Raw genomic sequence first — 20,282 nt, 5'->3', positions numbered from 1 at the left:
GGGAGTTCATTATTCCGAGATCTGCAATGTCAACAGTATGCCGACAATTTCAGGCATTACCTCTCAGCCCACAGAAAACACAGTGACCGACGGGCTTCACTTAACGACCGAGAGCAGCGACGTTTGCCTAGAGTTGTCAGTGCTAACAGACAAGCAACACTGCGTGAAATAACCACAGAAATCACAGTAGACGACCGACGCGAGTGCCATTGCTGACAGCACGTCGCCTGCAGCGCTTCTCCTGGGTTCGTGAAAATATGGGTTGGACGCTAGACGGCTGGAAAACTGTGGCTGGACAGGCGAGTCCCGGTTTCAGTTGGTAAGAGCTGACGGTAGCGTTCGAGTCTGCCACAGATCCCACGAAGCCATGAGGACAAGTTCTGAAGAAGGCACTGTGCAAGCTGTTAGTAGCTCCATAACGGCGTGGTCTGTGTTTTCATGGAATGTACTGGGTTCTCTGGTGCAACTGAACCGATCATTGACAGGAAATAGTTACGTTGGGTTGGAGACCAATTTAACCCACTCATGGACTTCATGTTTCCAATCAACGATCGAATTTTTATGGATGACAATGCATCATGTCACTGGGCCAAAATTTTTGCGATTAGTTTGAAGGACGTTCTGGACAGTTCGAGCGAATGAGTTGGCTGCCCAGATCACTCGGCATGAATCCCATCGAACATTTATGGCACAAAATGGAGAGATCACTCTTTGCAGAAATTCCTGCACTGCCAACACTTTCGCAATTATGGACGACTATAGGGACAGTATGGCTCAACATTTTTGCAGAGGACTTCCAACGACTTGTTGAGCGTATGCCACGTCGAGTTTCTGCATTACGCCAGGCAAATCGAGATCCGACACGATATTACACAAGACATCCCTTGACTTTTGTCAGCTCAGTGTAAGTCTTCGTCGCAAGATATTGACACGAATTATTTACAGAGGAATAGAAAAACTGGTAGAAGACGACCTCCGGGGAAACCAGTTTGGTTTCTGGAGAAAACTAGACTCACGCGAGGCTATACAGACCCTACGACTTATCTTAGAAGATAGACTCAAGAGAGACAAACCTCACTTCATAACTTTGCAGGTTTTAGGAAAGCTTTCACCAGTGCTGGCTGGACTACACTCTTTCAGATGTTGAGTGTAACAGGGATAAGTTACTGGGAGTGAAAGGTTATTTACAACCTATACTCAAACCCCAGTGCACTTCTGAGAGTCAAGGGACATAAAACGGAAGCTATAGTTGAGAAGGGACAGAGACAGGGTTGTTCTCTCTGTACGTGAGCAAGTAGCAACGAAACCAAGGAGTACTTGGAAAAGGGAATTAAGGCTCAGGGAAGGAAATAAACCTTTGAAATTTGCCGATGACATTGAGAGGCAGCAAAGGACTTGGATGAGTAGCTGAAAGGAATGGATAGTACCCTAAAAAAAGCTTTTAAGATGAACATCAACAAAAGTAAAACACGAATAGTAGAGTGTTATCGAATTCAGTCAGGTGATGCTGAGGGAATTAGATTAGGAAATGAAACAAAAAAGTACCAGGTCAGTTTTGATATTTGGGTACCAACGTAACTGATGGTAGTCGATACAGAGAGTACAGAAAATACGAACTGGCAATAGCAAGGAAAGCATTCCTGAAAAGAGGAATTCGTTGACATGGAACACAAATTTAGTTCTTAAGAAGTCTTTTCCGAAGATTTTTGTCTGGAGTGTAGCCTTGAGTGAAAGTAAAACGTGGACAATAGGCAGTTCAGACAAGAAGCGAATAGAAGCTTTTGAAATGTGCTGCAGAAGAATGCTGAAGGTCAGATGAGTAGACAGAGTAACGGGTTGGTACTAAATAGCATTAGCGAAAAAAAGAAACAAAACTTGTCTAAAAGAGCTGCTGTGTTGGTGGGACACATCCTGAGTCATACAGGAATAGTCAGGCGGGTGGTGGACGGAACAGCGGTGGGGAGGCCTAGACACGAATAGAGTAAACAGGTCAAAATAGCTGTAGGTTGCTGTAATTACTCAGAGGCGAAGAGGCTTGCACAGGATGAACCAGCGTGGAGAGCTGCGTCAAACCTCTCTGCACTGAAGACCACAACAACAGCACCAGCAAATATTTCCGAATGTCGTGCCTATATCTAAAAAAATTGAGGTTATTTTATTTGTTTTTTATTTAATTCGTTTAATTATCAGGCTAAGTGGAGCCACGAGAGCTAAAGCTCTTTGGTCATGGATTTAGTCATTATATAGCTAAGAGATTACTGTTAAAAAGCTTATAAATACGAGAAACTAAAGAACTGAAAAGAAAATAAATTTTTTTAAGATTCTGTACTACTAACTAACACATTGCAGAAGAAAGTTCTCAAATATTTCAAGGAAGTCGTCTACGTTTGTTTTTTATGCAAACAACTTTTCAGATTAGCTTTAAAGACTTGGGTTATATATTCCTTTTTTTCAGTTTTCCTAGAGGCCTATTGAAAATTAAACGTACTGAACAGCGAACATCTTTTTGTACAATATTTAAGGAGGTGTTAGCCAATGGCAAACCGTTTTTTCCCACGTAGTGAATGCCACAGTTTCTTGTCAATGAGCCAATATTGTCAACAATCCCATGATGGAATATACGTACAGGGGCAGCAGTATTATACGAGGCTAATCCGGAAAGTAAGGTTATAAGAATTTTTTGGAGTATAAAAATTGAATTTATTTTATTAAAATTCTCATGCATTGTAGTACAGGTCTTGAGTTATTTTTTCACATAATGAACATTTGTACCTAATTCATTTTGCCATCTGTGGGACGACTTTTTCGATTCCCGCGTCGTAGACGCCTCTCACCGCCTTTTTTTACTTCGTTTTTCACCTCATCGTCGTCGCAAAAGTGTTTTCCAAGAAGGTGTTCCTTTAATTTAGTGAATAGATAATAGTCACTGGGTGCGAGATAGGGGCTGTGACAGGCGCGGCTTCAAACATCTCTACCAAACGAAGTCAACAACTCTTCTGTTGCACGAGCAGTGCGCGCACGCGCGTTGTCATGAAGCAGTACAGTCTCCAGTTGTCCACATCCCGCGACGTTTGTTTTGTATGGCTCTGCAAAGTTTCTTCACGGTCTCACAGTATCTTGCAGTATTTATTGTTTCACCTCTTTCGAAAAAAATCAACGAGCAGAACCCCTTTTCTGTCCCAAAACACTCACACCATGATTTTCCTCGCCGTTGGCTGAGTTTTGAGTATTTTTCCTAAAGGAGAATGCGTATGGAGCTACTGCACTAATTGTCAGTTGCTGTCTGGAGTGTGGTGATAACCCCAAGTTTCAACTCCTATCACTATAGAGTTGGGAAAAACCTCACCTCCAGCCTAAAGACGGTCAAGAAATCCTCGAGCTCACTGATTCTGTTCATTTTGTGTGCTTTGGTAAGCGTCCGTGCACGCATTGCACACACAATTTGCGATAATTTCATGAAAAACAATTCGTGAAATGTTTGGACCAACTGCATGCAGGTCGTCAATTGTCGAACGGCGATCAGAGAGAAGATATTCTTCAATTTTCTACACCACATCATCAGTCACAACAGACGGCCTTTCGCTTCTGTCTGCATCGTGAATTTCCGTTCTTCCATAATTTAAATTCCGTACACATTTCGTCACATGCTGCCTTGACATTACGTCCTCTCCATAAATTGAAACAATTTCGCGCTGAATCGCAGCGGCTTTCACGCCGTCAGCGTTTATAGCGTATTGCAGCGCGCACTTTCCACTTGGCGGGAGTCGGAATGAAAACGCTGATTTCTAACAGTCTAAAAGTAAACTCCGAACAGGCCGTGAAGGCCCAACGGTACCCACCGGCCGCTGTGTTATCCTCAGCCCACACGGCAGTGGTACCAACAACCCCATGCACATTCCACGCTAAAGCTACATGCTTTGTAACCTTAGTTTCCGGATAACCCGAGACAGTGGCCTATACCAAGTTCGCGAATTGACGCCGCACGTCAGACTGGCCGCCTTTTTTGGGTTAAGAATATTCTTGTGGGGGTCCACAGAGTTGGCCCAAATATAAAACCATACGATGGGAGACAGTGAAATTAGACAAGGTGAACAGAGCTTCTTGTTTCCGTGCCGGAGACATTGGAGAACATTCTTATAGTCAGGGTAGCGGCATTCCATTTTCACACAACATTTCGATTGTGATTGCAGTCTCCGTCCCAAGAATTTAAAATGGTCGATTTCACTGTTTCACCATCTTGGGGCGTTAAAATATCCCTTTTAGAAGAGTATCGCATTAGAAACTGTATGCATAGCGTTATGTTTAAGATAGGCCTTAATCTGTTCTCTTAAGCCATATGCCGGCCGGAGTGGCCGAGCGTTTCTAGGCGCTACAGTCTGGAACCGCGCGACCGCTAAGGTCGCAGGTTCGAATCCTGCCTCGGGCATGGATGTTTGTGGTGTCCTTAGGTTAGTTAGGTTTAAGTAGTTCTAAGTTCTAGGGGACTGATGACCTCAGCTGTTAAGTCCCATAGTGCTCAGAGCCATTTGAACCATTTTTTTAAGCCATATGCTACATCATTTGCTTAATATTACACTACTTTTCCGAAAACAGCTATGTCATCTACAAACAAAAATAATCACTCATCTTTTACGTTTAGTGGTAGATCATTGATATACACTCAGGGAAAAAAAAGTGACAAACCACGAAGGAATTACCCGAAGAGGAAGAAAATCGGTGGATGTGATGTGCATGTACGGACAAGGAAATAATTACAACTTCAGAAAAATTGCACGATTTACTCAAGAGAAAGAGGTTCACAAATTAAGTCAATAACACGTTGACCCACATCTGGCCCTTATGCAAGTAGTTATTTGGCTTGGCATTGATTGATGGAGTTGTTGGCTGTCTTCCTGAGGCATGTCGTGTCAAATTCTGTCCAATTGGTCCGTTAGAGCGACAAAATCCCGAGCTGGCTGCAGGGTCCTGCCCGTAATGCTCCAAACGTAGATATGTAGAACTCTTACGGGGCGACAACTATTGAACTATATGAAATAAAATCGTCATAGCTTCTGCACGGTTTGCGTTAGGACGTTCAAATTGCACGGCTGGCCGCGGGGCATGATGGGAATTAGTATGCGCAATCATGGCTCGGTTTAGCGACGAAGCCCACTTTCATTTGGATGGATTCGTCAATAAGCAAAATTGGCTCATCTGGGGGACTGAGAATCCGCATTTCGCGATCGAGAAGTCTCTTCACCCTCAACTGGTGATTGCGTGGTGGTCAATGGCCAGTCACGGAATAATCGGGGCGATATTCCTTGATGGCACAGTGACTATCGAGCGGTACGCGAAGGGTTTGGAAGACGATTTCACTACCATATCCAAAGTGACCCCGAATTCGACAGGATGTGGTTCATGCAAGACGGAGTTCGACCTTATCGAAGCTGGAGAGTGTTTGATGTCCTGGTGGAGCACTTTGGGGACCACATTCTGGCTCTGGGGTACCCAGAGGCCACTGGCATGGGGCTCGATTGGCTACCATATTCTCCGGATGTGAACACAAGCGACTCATTTGTGTGGGGCTATATTAAGGACAAGGTGTACAGCAATAACCCCAAAACCATTGCTGAGCTGAAAACAGCCATTCAGAAGGTCATCGACACCATCGATGTTCCGACACTTCAGCGGGTCATGCTGAATTTCGCTATTCGTCTGCGCCACATCATCGCGAATGGTGACAGGCGTATCGAACATGTCATAACATAAATCCGAATATATGTAGAGACGATTATATGTTGAATAAAGTGTGTGCACGCCGTAGCTTGTAACTGATTCACGTTTTTTTCATATAGTTCAACAAGTGTCACCCTCTAAAAGCTGTTTCCAAACAACTATACCACAGATAGATACAGAAATTAAGCAAAAATGAAAGTGAATCAGTTATTAAATTGCTAAAGATTAAAGACTAGCATAAGCGAGACGAAATATCAGGTGCGTTATGAAGACTGGATGCACCTCGTATTACTACTGTATTCCGCCACCTGCGCAATGTGTCTCTCAGGAGTTGTCGGTTCTTGACAGATTGAAATGCTGCTTCGTGAGACTACTTTAGAAAAAAGGAGAGAGAGATAATTTAGATAATTAACAGTGAAGTTATTTGCAGCACGCTTTTTTAATTTTTTTTGTTTAGCCGAGCGATCTAAGGCGACTGTGCGGCTGGTCCCGGCGGAGGTTCAAGTCCTCCCTCGGGCATGGGTGTGTGTGTCTGTCCTTAGGATAATTTAGGTTAAGTAATGTGTAAGCTTACGGACTGATGACCTTAGCAGTTAAGTCCCGTAAGATTTCACACACATTTGAACATTTTTGAACAATTTGTTGCCAGGTTCGCAGTGCCGCTACAGGGAAGGAGTATCGACAGGAAAAGCAATTTATGTTTTCATTGCAAGGCACTTGAAGGACAATAGGTATTTTCTTTGATGTAACAAAAGCATTTTATTAGGTGGACAACGCAGCTGGTTGCGGAAGTTGGGACATTATGGGGTTAGTGAAGAACTCAACAACGCAGTAGGAAGCAGAACAAATATGAGCTGACTGGGGTCAAATAACGTTGGAGGTTCCACAGTGTTTTGGGTTGGGCACGACGAAGGAATTAATCGACTCGGACGGAAATCGGTAGATGCAATGTACATGTACAGACAAACAAATGTTTACAATTTCATAAAATTTGCATGATTTACTCAAGAGAAAGATTCACAAATTGAGCAAGTCAGTAACGTGTTGGACTTACTACTCGCTATTTTGCAAGCAGTTTTAGGCTCGGCATTGATTGTGTTGCTGGATGTCGTTCTGAGCGATATCGTGGCAAATACGTCCGATTGACAGTTAGGTAGTCAGAACCCCAAATTGTTTGGAGGGCCCTGCCCATAAGGTTCCAAACGTTCTCGATTGGGCGATCTGGCTGGCCAAGGTAGGGTTTCTCAAGTTCGAGGACAAGCAGCAGAAAGTCCCTGGTCAACGTGATTCCTGACCGAAGACATATCTGTAAACGCCCCGGACAGCGGTGAAGTACCAGCATGACTGTCTCCCGCCACACCGCTCGACAACCAGGAGTGACGGTCTGGGGTGCCACTTCATTTTATAACAGGACCCCTTGGGTTGTCATCCTCTACAGTCTTACAACAAAGCGGTACGTCGACGATATGCTACTCCCCGTTTTGTTGACCTTCATGGCAAGCCATCGTGGGCTTACATTTCAGGAAGACATTGGCCGCCCGCACTCAACTAGAGTTTCTACTGCTTGTCTCCGTTCTTTCCAAACCCTGCCTCAACCAAAAATGTCGCAGGATCACTCCCCAGTTGAGAACGTTTGGAGCATTATCTGTATCAGTAAAATTATGACTCAACTTGCCGACTACGAACAGGAACTGATTATTATGTATTTTGCGCTATTCTGATGGATCACTAACAGTTTTTATTTCAGATAGATCTAATGTGTTGAGCACTGACATTCCCAACGATAACTCATTCACAACTGACCATACAATTTTAATTTGGCTCATAGCTCTTTCTGTTATCCTGGTGTAATGCGTTACTTTAGTCTGTTTTGTGACATTCTTCAGTCCTTTGTGGTATTTTTTGTGGCGATGTTCTGTAGTTGGGCTGTGAATGACCTTCATATTACGATACAGCTCCCGTTTTCTCCTGTATGGTGTCTCATGCCATTAGTTATCGAAACTGGTGGATTAGTATTGCATATCTGCTATCAGTTTTTAAGAGGTAAGTTTCTGCTTTGGTTCATTCTTCTACTCTTGTTACTGCTGGGGTTTATTTATTAATTCGTTTTAGACCAATATTAGATACTTTTAAAGATTTGCAGAAATCTACTATATTCTTCGTTTACATACTCTGTACGGTAGACTTTGTAATCTCCCACCTCCTTCCAATTTTCATCTATTGTCTACGTTATACTTTTATGAACATATGAGAGGATCCAAGATCAAAATAAACTTTCTAGTTTACTTAGCTTGTCATGTAGAGTTGGCTCCAGTTCTTCTTGTCTAGGGGTCTGATTCTTGAAGCTGAAAATGTCACATTTTAGGTCCTCACTGTTAGATTGATCTTAATAAATTTGAAGATTGTTGTTGCAGAATTTTTTAATTACGTAAATCTGTTTTCTCATATTTTAGTGTATCATACAGACTTTTGATTTTTCACATTAACAAATCCGAAATTACACTGTTCGCACAAAATACAAAAATACGTCCGATCACATCAGAGGCATGCTTGCGACTCTCACACTCTGGAGCCATAACCATATTCCAAAGGGTTTACAGTGTTTCTTAACAAATGAATTTCTACGAGTTTCTGTTGCTTTTGATTATTATTTCATAAATGAATCCAGAAATAAACATAGCAACCAGTACAGTATTGCGTAATTTATAATAGTACCAATAGTTCGTAATTTCAAATGTTTCTAAAAACATAATTTAAACTGTACATTCAGACTAGTACTTATCGATTATAACATCGAGACTAAAACATTTTATAAAGTAAAAAGGCGGGAGAACCGTGTGTGCCTGCGCCGCCGCGTGGCTCCGACGACGATTTGCAATAACGGCCAGAACAGCAAGCTAGATTTCGCCATCTTGGGCGTTTTCTATATTAAATAAAAGGGGAATGGTATTATTATTCTGCCCCCTCTAACCGATGGTCCTCTTCATACACAAAACTTCGGTAGTGTTTGTGGACTTGGGAAAATTAATTAATTATTCGACTGGTCGGAGTTAGGTATCAGTTTACTTTAGGTAGTGCCGGCACGGTAGCTCAGCGTGTTCGGTCAGAGAGCTGGTTCGCCTCTGTAATTGAAAAAACTGAGTGAAAGGATCAACAACGAACTTAAACGGATGTCATGTGACGTCCGCAACGACCAAACACAACGACAACAACGAAAAAAAAAAAAAGTAGCTAACTGCCGTACGATTCTACTGCCGCCAACATACATTGCGTTTAAGGACCACGAAGACGAGGAATTAGGGCTCATACAGAGGCATACAGACAGTCGTTTTTCCATCGCCCTGTTTGCGAGTGGAACAGGAAAGGAAATTGTAGTTGTACAGGGTACCCTCCCCCACGCACCGTACGGTGGATTGCGGAGTACCTATGTCGATATAGATATAGATGTATAATGCTGGTCCATGAAATTTTTCCGTTCCTAACGTTTCGTCCAGACCTACCCTCGACATTTTCAGAGGTGCTTCTGGTTCTACTGAGTCTTGCCGACTGACGGGTCGGTCGTACTGTGACAAAATTTGCATGGCAGAAGTTTACACGTGATCGGCAGAGATAACATTGTTCAGTGACTTCGAATGTCGACTGGTCATCCGTCAAGGCAGAATTACTGAAACAAGCTGCCTCTATACCCATCCATAATTGCGAAAGTGTGACTGGTTCTGGATTTTGTGCACGAGCTGTGCTCTCGATTATGTCCCATAAATGTTCGTTGGGATTCACGTCGGGCGATCTGTGTGTCCAGAGAATTCTTCAAACCAATCAGTAACAAGTGCGGACCGGTGACACGGCACATCCATAAAATGTCCGCTGTTGTTTGGGAACATGAAGTCCATGAATGTAAATGGTCTGCAAGTAGCCAACATCACTGAGGACCCAGTCCAATTCATGAAAAACACAGCCCGCACGATTATCGAGCCACCAGCAGGTTACACAGTGCCTTGTTGACAGTCTGGATCCATAACTTCGTGGGGTCTCCCCCGCACTCGAACCCTACCATCGGCTCTTACCAACTGACATTGGAACTCATCTGAGCAGACCTCGGGTTTCCAGTAGTGCATGGTCCAAGTTTACGAACCCAGGAGAGGTTCTGTGGGCGATGTTGCGCTGTTAGCAAACGACTCGCGTCGGTCGTCTACTGTCATAACCCGTTAACGCCAAATTTCGTCTCACTGTCCTAACATTTACGCTCATCGCACGTCCCACATGGGTTTCCGTGGTTATTTCATGCAGTGTTGTTTGTGTGTTAGGATTGACAACTCTACGCAAAGGTCGCTGCTCTCGGTCGTTAACAGAACTTCGTTATCTGTCGTCAGAGCTAATGCCTGGAAATTCGTGCTCTTGACGCTGTGGAACTCTGCATATTGAATTCCAGCTCCAACTACTACTTCGCGTTTAAAGCCTGTTAATTCCCGTCGTTCAGCCATAATCTCGTCAAAAACATCTCCGTTTGAACCACCTGAGTGCAAATGACAACTCCATCACTGCACTTCCACTTTATACTCTTGTGAATGCGATACTACCACCATTCGTGGATCTGTATATCGCTATTCCTGCTAGAGTTTGTACACTACTAGCCATTAAAATTGCTACACCACGAAGATGACGTGCTACAGACGCGAAATTTAACCGACAGGAAGAAGATGCTGTGATATCCAAATGATTATCTTTTTAGAGCATTCACACAAGGTTGGCGCCGGTGGCGACACCTACAACGTGCTGACACGAGGAAAGTTTCCAACAGATTTCTCATACACAAACAGCAGTTGACCGGCGTTGCCTGATGAAACGTTGTTGTGATGCCTCGTGTAAGGAGGAGAAATGCGTAGTATCACCTTTCCGACTTTGATAAAGGTCGGATTGTAGCCTATCGCAATTGCGGTTTATCGTATCGCGTCATTGCTGCTCGCGTTGGTCGAGATCCAATGACTGTTAGCAGAATATGGAATCGGTCGGTTCAGGAGGGTAATACAGAACGCCATGCTGGATCCCAACAACCTCGTATCACTACCAGTCGAGATGACAGGCATCTTATACACATGGCTGGAATGGATCGTGCAGCCACGTCTGGATCCCTAACTCAACAGATGGGGACGTTTGCAAGACAACAACCATCTGCAGGAACAGTTCGACGACGTTTGCAGCAGCATGGACTATCAGCTCGGAGACCATGGCTGCGGTTACCCTTGACGCTGCATCACAGACAAGAGCGCCTGCGATGGTGTACTCAACGACGAGACTGGGTGCACGAATAGTAAAACGTAATTTTTTCGGATGAATCCAGGTTCTGTTTACAGCATCATGATGGTCGCGTCCGTGTTTGGCGACATCGCGGTGAACGCACATTGGAAGCGTGTATTCGCCATCGCCATACTGGCGTATCACCTGGCGTGATGGTATGGGGTGCCATTGGTTACACGTCTCTGTCACCTCTCGTTCGCATTGACGGCACTTTGAACAGTGGACGTTACATTTCAGATGTGCTACGACACGTGGCTCTACCCTTCATTCAGTCCCCGCGAAACCTTACATTTCAGCAGAATAATGTACGACCGCATGTGCAGGTACGGGCCTTTATGGATACAGAATATGTTCGACTGCTGCCCTGGCCAGCACATTCTCCAGATCTCTCACCTATTGAAAACGTCTGGTCTATGGTGGCCGAGCAACTGGCTCGTCACAATACGCCAGTCAGTACTCTTGATGAATTGTAGTATCGTGTTGAAGCTGCGTGGGCAGCTGTACCTGTACACGCCACCCAAGCTCTGTTTGGCTCAATGTCCAGGCGTATCAAGGCCGTTATTACAGCTAGAGGTGGTTGTTGTGGGTACTGATTTCTCAGAATTTATGCACCCAAATTAAGTGAAAATATAATCACATGTCATTTCTAGTATAATACACTCCTGGAAATGGAAAAAAAGAACACATTGACACCGGTGTGTCAGACCCACCATACTTGCTCCGGACACTGCGAGAGGGCTGTACAAGCAATGAACACACGCACGGCACAGCGGACACACCAGGAACCGCGGTGTTGGCCGTCGAATGGCGCTAGCTGCGCAGCATTTGTGCACCGCCGCCGTCAGTGTCAGCCAGTTTGCCGTGGCATACGGAGCTCCATCGCAGTCTTTAACACTGGTAGCATGTCGCGACAGCGTGGACGTGAACCGTATGTGCAGTTGACGGACTTTGAGCGAGGGCGTATAGTGGGCATGCGGGAGGCCCTGTGGACGTACCGCCGAATTGCTCAACACGTGGGGCGTGAGGTCTCCACAGTACATCGATGTTGTCGCCAGTGGTCGGCGGAAGGTGCACGTGCCCGTCGACCTGGGACCGGACCGCAGCGACGCACGGATGCACGCCAAGACCGTAGGATCCTACGCAGTGCCGTAGGGGACCGCACCGCCACTTCCCAGCAAATTAGGGACACTGTTGCTCCTGGGGTATCGGCGAGGACCATTCGCAACCGTCTCCATGAAGCTGGGCTACGGTCCCGCACACCGTTAGGCCGTCTTCCACTCACGCCCCAACATCGTGCAGCCCGCCTCCAGTGGTGTCGCGACAGGCGTGAATGGAGGGACGAATGGAGACTTGTCGTCTTCAGCGATGAGAGTCGCTTCTGCCTTGGTGCCAATGATGGTCGTATGCGTGTTTGGCGCCGTGCAGGTGAGCGCCACAATCAGGACTGCATACGACCGAGGCACACAGGGCCAACACCCGGCATCATGGTGTGGGGAGTGGTCTCCTACACTGGCCGTACACCACTGGTGATCGTCGAGGGGACACTGAATAGTGCACGGTACATCCAAACCGTCATCGAACCCATCGTTCTACCATTCCTAGACCGGCAAGGGAACTTGCTGTTCCAACAGGACAATGCACGTCCGCATGTATCCCGTGCCACCCAACGTGCTCTAGAAGGTGTAAGTCAACTACCCTGGCCAGCAAGATCTCCGGATCTGTCCCCCATTGAGCATGTTTGGGACTGGATGAAGCGTCGTCTCACGCGGTCTGCACGTCCAGCACGAACGCTGGTCCAACTGAGGCGCCAGGTGGAAATGGCATGGCAAGCCGTTCCACAGGACCACATCCAGCATCTCTACGATCGTCTCCATGGGAGAATAGCAGCCTGCATTGCTGCGAAAGGTGGATATACACTGTACTAGTGCCGACATTGTGCATGCTCTGTTGCCTGTGTCTATGTGCCTGTGGTTCTGTCAGTGTGATCATGTGATGTATCTGACCCCAGGAATGTGTCAATAAAGTTTCCCCTTCCTGGGACAATGAATTCACGGTGTTCTTATTTCAGTTTCCAGGAGTGTATATTTGTCCAATGAATACCCGTTTATCATCTGTATTTCTTCTTGTTGTAGCAATTTTAATGGCCAGTAGTGTATAATGCTTTCATATTTTCTTTGTCAGTAATATCGTAAATCCCCTTATGCTTCCTATATGGAGAGTGCTGATCGGCTGTCGCTGCGTTGCAGATGAGAGCGACAGCGCTAGTGGTGGTGGCAGCGGTGGCGGCGGTGGCGGTGGCGAGCGGCTACGACCCGGAGGACGAGTCCCTGGCGACGGTGCTGCCGCCGCGCGGCCAGTTCGAGGCGTTCTACGGCGGGCGCGCCTTCGGCGTGGAGGACGCGGCGTCGCGGCCGGCGCACGGCCACGCCTCCTACTACGCGGAGCGCAGCCCGGCGCTCGTCAACGCGCCCAACGCCGCCGCCTACGGCTTCCGCTTCGACGGCGGCCGGCGCTTCAACTACGACCGCCGCCGGCGCCGCTAGCCGCACTCACCGGCCCGGGCCGGGGGCTCGCCGTACTCCGCCTCGTCTCGGGTTCTCCTCTAAAGACCTCAACTCGCGAGACAGGTCTCTGCCGGTGACTGCGACAGAAACTACAGTGGTGCACAGCAGAGAAGGCGAGTGTGTTTGCATTTCCCAGAGTATGGCACAGAAACTTGGCAGTGCCGTCACTTAGCTCTCTGCCTTGCGTCACTCAGCGTGCTCCAGCTGTTCTCTTTCACGGCAGTTGGCAGCCCTGGTCCAGGCTCATTGTGGGCGGTGCAGTTTCAGCTTCTGACGCCTTTCTCATGAAACTGGTGTACACGGGACGCCATTGCTGCAGTGGTAAAGACTTGTGAGATGAGCTATGCTTTTCAGAGGCGCTATACAACCAACAGGACAATTTTCAGGCCGTGATGTGGCTATGCCCTGATAAGGTAGACAATTTTGTAGCTTTAGGCTGTAACTCATTATTTCACTGACCTCATGGGACTCTAATATTTCCAAAATACTTGTCACACACTCTGTGCTGACTCTTACAGGATGACAATGTAAGAATCACCTGAAAATGACAGTTATCATCTGTCTCTGATTATTATAAACGAAAGATACATGTATCGCGATTTACAGGGTGAACCAAAAAGATGTTCACATTAAATGGGTGTTTAATCATGTGAAATTACGAGGCAGGGATTACATTACAGGGTTTCAATTTGTCACCCATCTCGCTCAGTGTAGTTGTAGAGACTGTCCATTGTTGACTATGAGGCCCACTGGACCATCTGGGCATTAATGGAAGGATCTCACTGTTGGGATGCTTCAGGTCGTTGATGGCGTAGACACGATCCTTGACCGTGCCCCACAGTCAAAAAACGCATGGCGTCGGGTCGGGTGAACGTGCTGGCGAGTGGAAAGGATCACCTCTTAGCAATCCAACGTTTACCGAACGTGTCCTTCAGGTAACCCCGATCCATATGACTGTATTGTGGAGAGGTGCCGTCTTGGTGAAAGTACTCTCGCTGCAGGATGGAAAGTGACGCGTTCTCCTCCATGAACGTGCTGAACATGGCAAGTAAATTCTCTCTCCTGATTGTCTGTTCTTCAAAAAAGAAAGATCCAGTCACTCCAGATTTACTCATTACACAGCAAACGTTCACCCTGGGAGAATCCCGCACGTGCTTTCGAACTTCCAGGTGGTGCTCGGTCGTCCAGATGACACAGTTATGCTTGTTCACACGACCACTGATATGGAATGTTGCTTTGTCAGAAAACGTGAACAGAATGTCACGCTCCAAGTGCACCATTTCCAACATAATTTGCGCAGCAATCACACGTAATTACTTGCCTGCGTTTGTGAGTTGCTGCACAATCTGCAAGTGGTTTGGCTCCATTCCTAAATCGTAGTGCAAAATTCTAAGCACTGTCCTTTGAGAAACGTTAGCCTCTAGAGAAAGTCTGCTCGAGGACTTGGTTGGGCTGGCTATCGTTGGTCCTTGGATGAGGATGATATTCTCTTCAGTTTGGACAGATCTCTTGCTACCGCTGTTTCCCTTTCAATCGTCTTGAGCAGACAAACTTCTTGTAGATCCTACCAACTGTCAGGCGCGATGACGCATCCCGTCCGATCCAGGCCTTGAAATTTTCTTGCATGATGCTTGAGAACTGAAAACCTCCAGCCAGGCAATTATCTTCCTTCGTTCCTCACTGGAATATCGGGACGCCATGGTTTAATCAGGGGAAAAAAAGAACACCCATTTAATGTTTACATCTTTTGCTACCTATTAGTAGACTGAAACCCATTGCCAGACTGATATTGAGGCTGGGTCATTATCTTAGAGGGAACTGAAATCATGTATTGTTTGTGTGAATTCATGAACTGTGTCTTGTTTACTTTTGGGACCAACAATAAAAGAATTTTCATAATGTTCCAGTTTTGATTCTTTAATTTTACAGATTGCTTTCCGAGTTCAAACAGCTCATGGAAATATCTTAGAATAAAATAAGCTGAAGCTACAATGCAAATTACAGTTGGCAGTAAGGTTTAGAGGTTTAGTTTAGAAATAAGAATATAGCTCTACAAGAAAATTTTGTTTATTTCGAAATCATAGAATAGAGGGAGTGAGAACAAATGAATACACGCATCAAAAGAAGTTTTGCATCACCTCGGTTCCGAGAGTTCCGGAATCTGTACAGAAAATTGGAACAGAGATAAACACCATTTCCGCCCTTTTTGTTGCTCATGAAAACCACACTTTGCATGTTGTACCACCATACACTGAGACCTTCAGAGGTAGTGGTCCAGATTTCTGTACACACCAGTACCTCTAATACCCAGTAGCACATCCTCTTGCACTGATGAATGCCTGTATTCGTCATGGCATACTATCCACAAGTTCATCAAGGCAATGTTGGTCCAGATTGTCCCACGCCTCAACGACGATTCGGCGTAGATCCCTCAGAGTGGTTGATGGGTCATGTCATCCATAAACAGCCCTTTTCAATCTATCCCAGGCATGTAGCCGGCCGCGGTGGTCTCGCGGTTCTAGGCGCGCAGTCCGGAACCGCGCGACTGCTACGGTCGCAGGTTCGAATCCTGCCTCGGGCATGGATGTGTGTGATGTCCTTAGGTTAATTAGGTTTAAGTAGTTCTAAGTTCTAGGGGACTGATGACCACAGCTGTTAAGTCCCATAGTGCTCAGAGCCATTTGAACCATTTGAACCAGGCATGTACAATAGGGAGAACATACTGGCCGCTCTAGTCAAGCGATGTCGTTATCCTGAAGGAAGTCATTCACAAGATGTGCACGATGATACCAATCCTGAGCGGCCCATTCGTCATATTGTTGGGCCCATATGTACCACGCTGCATGGTGTCGTGGTTGCAAAGATGGATCTTGCCATGGACGTCGTGAGTGAAGTTGCGCATCATGCAACCTGTTGCGCACAGCCTGAGTCGTAATATGACGTCCTGTGACTGCACAAAAAGCATTACTCAACATAGTGGCGTTGCTGTCAGGGTTCCTCCGAGCCATAATCCGTAGGTAACGGTCATCCACTGCAGTAGTAGACCTTGGGCGACCTGACCGAGGCATGTCATCGACAGTTCCTGTCTCTCTCTATCTCCTCCATCTCCGAACAATATCGCTTTGGTTCACTCAAAGACGCCTGGGCACTTCCCTTGTTGAGAGCCCTTCCCTTGTTGAGAGCCCTTCGTGGCACAAAGTAACAATGCGAACGCGGTAGAACCGCGGTATTGACTGGCTAGTCATGGTTGAACTACAGACAACGCGAGCTGTGTACCTCCTTCCTGGTGGAATGACTGGAACTGATCAGCTGTCGGACCCTGCCCATGTAATAGTCGCTGCTCATACACGCCGGCCGGACTGGCCGAGCGGTTCTAGGCGCTTCAGTCTGGAACCGCGCGCCCGCCTCGGTCGCAGGTTCGAATCCTGCCTCGGGCATGGATGTGTGGGATGTCCTTAGATTAGTTAGGTTAAAGGAGTTCTAAGTTCTAGGGGACTGATGACCTCAGATGTTAAGTCCCATAGTGCTCAGAGCCATTTGAACCATTTGTGATACAATATCCACAGTCAACGTCTGTCTTCAGTAGTTCTGGGAACTGGGGTGATGCAAAACTTTTTTGATCTGTGTATATTTCACAAGAACAAATAACATTCGATTCAGTGTGCATTCCACGCAACTATGTTGCCATCTAGAAGGATATGGAACAAAAGAAAAAATTAAAATTCATTATAACCTTTTTATACAGTAGTTTCTACATATACTTCAACATATAAAATAATTCATAATATGTTATAGCCAATTATTTCCAAACAAAAATGATGACAACAGTTACTTTCACTGAACATATTACACTTTAGGTTTAGTATTACACAGCAGTCAAATTATGTAATACCATTATTAATTGCGCATCAATTCACAAGAAACTGATTGGCAATCTACAATCCCTCAAGTTCTCCTAAAATTGTATTTTATTCATACCCAAACTTGCCTTTGAGTCTTCCTGAATATTGTTCTTATTTCTGATATGTATTCTTGAACTGAGCAGTTGGTTGAAAAACAATTTCATTCACAACAAATTTTATTAAAGAATAAATTTATTGAGGTTTACACAGGACATTTTTGTGTTCATCCCCAAAAATAATTTTTATCACATGCTTTTGGAAACAGGAAACTTATGTTTTTTTGAAATATTATCCTATGTTACTGTAGTATATGACATTATACAATAAAAAATAAGCACAACATACCAGCTTTTGTATGTTATCTATCTTGAGAACATCTGCATAGAAAATAGAGATTTGTTTTCGTTTTTAAGGAGTTTTGTGGTATATTCCTCTTGACTGATTTTATGGTCATATGGTAATTCCAAGTATTTAATGCTGTCAGTGCCTTCCATCTCCTCAATTGTATATTTTGTCAATATTCTCAGTTGAAATCCCTTACATATAGCACAAAATATGGTTTTAAGTTTAATGACAATGAGTTAGTTACAAACAACTGATTACATCCTTTTGTAAAATTGCATTTGAATGACATTTGTATTATGTGAAAGAAACGTCTTAACATCAAGAAACATAACCACCAAAATGTCATTACAGTACAAAAGGAAAATCAATGGCTCCAAGATGGAACCTTGGGGAAAATCTCTTGTAATTATTTCCCAATTAAATAATGACTCATAGCTTATTTGATGAGTCTTTAGTACTGATACCTTTTCTTTGTTAGAACATGAAACATTTTGAAACTTTACTTCTGATAAAATGATATCTTAATTTATTTACAAAATTTTATGAGTTGTGAAGTTTAACACCTTTGAGTAATCACAAAAAAGACTAGTAGAATGACATTTGTCACGAAATAAATTAAGTTCATACTCACGATATGAACAAATAACATTATCAGTAACAAAAACTTCCCCAGAAATCCAAATTGTGATATGGGCATCACATTATTTGTGGTCAGAAGGTTAAGAAGACATCTATGCATAGCATTTCCTAAAAAATTACACTATATTGGCAAAAGGGAACTAGAATGGAAACTGTGTAGTATATATGTATCCACTTTCCTGTACAGTAGCTTAATGTTAATATAGTTGAGCCAATCAGAAAATGTTCCTTTGACAAATGAGTGGTTACACATTCAAGCTAGGAAATTATTTGACAAGATAATTATTTAATGAACTTGACAGATATTTGGTTCCAGCTATTACTTTTTCTTTAATTTTAAATATTTGGTAGTAGTTGGTGAAGTAATTACCGTATAGTGTTACTGAAGTTATTTTCGAATACTAGTGTCAGATAACTACATGTATCAGAATTGAGTCACTGGTAGCAGTCTGCCAACAGGTAAGCCATTATTTCAAGACTCCAGATCACTATCTACATAATACTGAAATCAAAAATGAAGCACTTTAGGTGCTAAGATATACATAAAAGGTACTCAAACATTTGATTATCAAAATAATTTTTTTCTTCTAATCAGAATAACTAAATTTTTTGTATAGTTAGGTGCATTTTTTATGATAATAGATAACATTATTACAATACATTTTAATTAATGTACACAATTTCTCATGAAGTACTGTGATTAGAACCAGAAAAATGGCTAAACTCTGTTAAGTTGACAATGGCACATCTGAGTGTGTATATGGGGCACAGGGGGAAGGGGGAACAGTCATGGTTGCAGAAATCATCTCCAAATTTTCTTGAGATGGAAATTGTGGACCCCAACAGTAACAAACCTCTCAGTGGTAACAACATTTCGCAACAGTGGTATCTCACAAGATAATGCAAACTTGGTGTGACTATGTTCTGGCAAACAGGATACTCTATGATGGTTCAGGATGCAGCTGGTCCTCATTTGATAACCAGCCATCGTTATGTGAGTAAGTAGGGACAGACAAACGCTTCCCGTGTGGCACTTTTTATTAGCAAATTGCACTTTGTATACTCATCGTGACTGTATCAAAAGGCTATCCATACTAGCAAGTGATGGGGACAGTGTCTTCGTTGGTGGAAATTTAAAATTCATATGTCTCAATAAGGGAAAAAGATTATGATTTAATTGTAATGATATCTATAGCTCAAAGAAAAAAAAAGATGTGGTAGTAATTTAAGAACTTAAGACAATGGTTCACCTCAACCACATTTATAACATTACTCATATTAAGATTGATCACAGTGAAACGAAGAGCTTTAATGTTATTAACATTATAAACCCAAATATCCTCATAGATAGTAGATTTTAATATACTTTCAATGATGCATTTATTAGATATGGGGAACAAGCTCAGACTGGGAACGGAAAACACCTGTGCCCTCTCAAAGAAACCATCTCAGCGTTCGTCTTAAGTGATTTAGTGAAGTAAATCTGGTGGTCAGTAATTTCAATCCAGTGTGCTCTTGGAGATTGGTCAGGTGTGTCAATACTGCGGTCCATTGGGTGGCTGCTTGCCACATACGTTTGTGTATTCTGTTGCCTGTGCCAAGGGCAGTTAGAGGGTACAATGCGATTCGACGCCTTATCCAACTGACAGCATCACAGTTAACAAGATTTTCCAAAATGTGTATCTTCATGGATTATTTCAAGAATGACGTCTCAAAATGATGATCTACAGCTAAATTTATTGTTTTCTCATATTTCATTGAATGTTCAGTCTTCCCAAGAATAGATTTGGTGGATTTCGAAACGCGAGTACCACTGTAATGT

The 20,282-nt window shown here is 44.2% G+C and overlaps 1 protein-coding gene across 1 annotated transcript in view; it reads left to right on the top strand.

The window, feature by feature from the left end:
- LOC126259342 (uncharacterized) overlaps positions 1 to 15,473 on the top strand; it is a 56,490-nt gene extending 41,017 nt beyond the window's left edge. The window contains exon 2 of the mRNA XM_049956052.1: positions 13,257 to 15,473. Within this exon, the coding sequence (XP_049812009.1) occupies positions 13,257 to 13,553 (297 nt within the window). The 3' untranslated portion in view covers positions 13,554 to 15,473. The remainder of the gene's footprint in view (positions 1 to 13,256) is intronic.
- The last annotated feature ends 4,809 nt before the right edge of the window (positions 15,474 to 20,282 follow it).

Source organism: Schistocerca nitens, chromosome 5 (genome assembly GCF_023898315.1).
Source record: "Schistocerca nitens isolate TAMUIC-IGC-003100 chromosome 5, iqSchNite1.1, whole genome shotgun sequence".
In the NCBI taxonomy this organism is placed as follows: Eukaryota; Metazoa; Arthropoda; class Insecta; order Orthoptera; family Acrididae; genus Schistocerca; species Schistocerca nitens.
Note: the sequence above shows the minus strand (reverse complement) of the source record. Positions and strands in the feature narration are given on the sequence as shown.